The sequence below is a fragment of the Tupaia chinensis genome, unplaced genomic scaffold, assembly GCF_000334495.1.
Source record: "Tupaia chinensis unplaced genomic scaffold, TupChi_1.0 Scaffold143651_1, whole genome shotgun sequence".
Classification (NCBI taxonomy): Eukaryota; Metazoa; Chordata; class Mammalia; order Scandentia; family Tupaiidae; genus Tupaia; species Tupaia belangeri.
In genome coordinates this window covers 1,635,816-1,637,417 of record NW_006203500.1, presented here as the reverse complement: position 1 = coordinate 1,637,417, position 1,602 = coordinate 1,635,816, and the positions used below count along the sequence as shown (strand labels likewise).

Below are 1,602 nucleotides of genomic sequence, written 5' to 3'. Positions count from 1 at the left end.
CAGACTGGCGGGCTGCGAAGGAGCCGGGCGGGCACTCGGAAAGCCTGTCTCCTACCCCAGCCTCACCGGATTCAGACCAGCCTGCATGCCTCTGTGCCCAGCCCGGAGCCCCCCTCATCTCCGGCTGCCAAAGCTCTCTGGTGGCTCCTCCTGCTCCGAGACAAAGGGCCCCAGACAGTTGCCCTTCCCCAGGGGCTCCTGCTAGGCCACTCCTGGTCTGTTCTCTTCCTGCTTGTAATACCCCCAACACCGCAAAGCATGCCGTAAGCACGAGACACTCAGGCTGGGTGCTGGGCCACCCCTTGGCAGGTACCAGCTCCTCGGGTGTTTACACTAAACACGCTAACCGAGGACGCGGGCGGGGTAAGCTACAAGTTACCTCCGCTGCAGCTCGAGCCCTGCCCTACCCCCGGAGAGCCCCAAACACACTGTTCAAGGCCAGGGCCGCCCTAAACTGACTTTCCGAAGGGCCGTCGCCTTATGTCACAGGCGACCAGACCCCACAGCGAGGTGTGCGGCCTACATGCAGAGAGCAGGTGTTCCTGCCCGCGGGCCAGCCCTCTCCGGGAAACCACCACCAGCTGCATTTGGAGCAATTTATCTGCGATGTGTCAGGGTCTGTCCAGGCATCAGTGACCTCAGAGGCAGACCTGAGTCACTTTTTAAAAAAAATTTAATTATTTATTATTATTATGTTTTAAAATTTGCTGTAGGGCACGTATACTCACCAGAGACAGACACAGAGACAAAGTAAGAAAGCAAGCCACTAGGTCTGGGACTCGAACTGCGGTTGGCCACGTGGGAGTCCAGCACCTTAACCTCCATGCCACCTGCTAGTGACGACCAGGCATGAGAAACATACACCGTCCCAGACTTAAAGGAGGAGCGACTGTGACTGCCTCAGCTCCACTGCTAAAACTAACCAACTAACCTTGAAATCCTGAACAAAACGCTGGGCCCTCAGAAAGGTCATGACGTACTCTTTCTAAGTTTTTCTGTGCAAAAACGCGTCATGACCCAGTGCTTTAGACACACGTAAAAGTCCCTGTGTGCCTATAGCTATTTTCCCTCGGCATGCGTTTCTCCCATGAGTGAGAGCCGAGAGGACAGCAGCCCTACAGGGTCCGGGCACCTCGAGCCACCCCATCACCTGCCCTGACCTAGGGCACGCCAGTGCACTCGGCACTCGGGGAGGCCTTCAGGTGCAGACCTGGGTCCCCCCCGGGCCGGCCTGGCAGAGCGTGACGTTTCCCTGCCGTGTCCCCATCTGGACCCGAGCTCTGGCAGGAGGACCAGGACCTTCCCTGCTACTCTCATAGAGGGGGCCCTGAAGCCACTGCGGGGATGAACGAGACCCTGGGCCACAGTCAGGAGGCGACAGCCCATGTGGCCGCCCCAGGGAGGTGCAGCTTCTGGAATCACCTGGAGGTTCACAGAGCCCACACCTGAGTCCGGCACCTCGGACTTGTCCACGGAAAGGAAGTGGACAGAGAACCCCAGGAACCCGCCTGGCGTGTGAGCCGTGCCGTGGACGTGGCCCCAGGAACGCGGCCGCCGCCTACCTGTGAAGTCCTCGAAGCACTCGCAGCTGTAGCCTCCCTC

The 1,602-nt window shown here is 59.2% G+C and overlaps 1 protein-coding gene across 1 annotated transcript in view; it reads right to left on the bottom strand.

The window, feature by feature from the left end:
* The window catches only part of CELSR1 (cadherin EGF LAG seven-pass G-type receptor 1), a gene marked incomplete at its 5' end in the record, with an annotated part of 155,990 nt that overhangs the window by 100,616 nt on the left and 53,772 nt on the right, over positions 1-1,602 (bottom strand). The window contains 1 exon segment of the mRNA XM_006164654.3: positions 1,563-1,602. This exon segment is cut by the window's right edge and continues 13 nt beyond it. Coding sequence (XP_006164716.1) covers positions 1,563-1,602 — 40 coding nt within the window.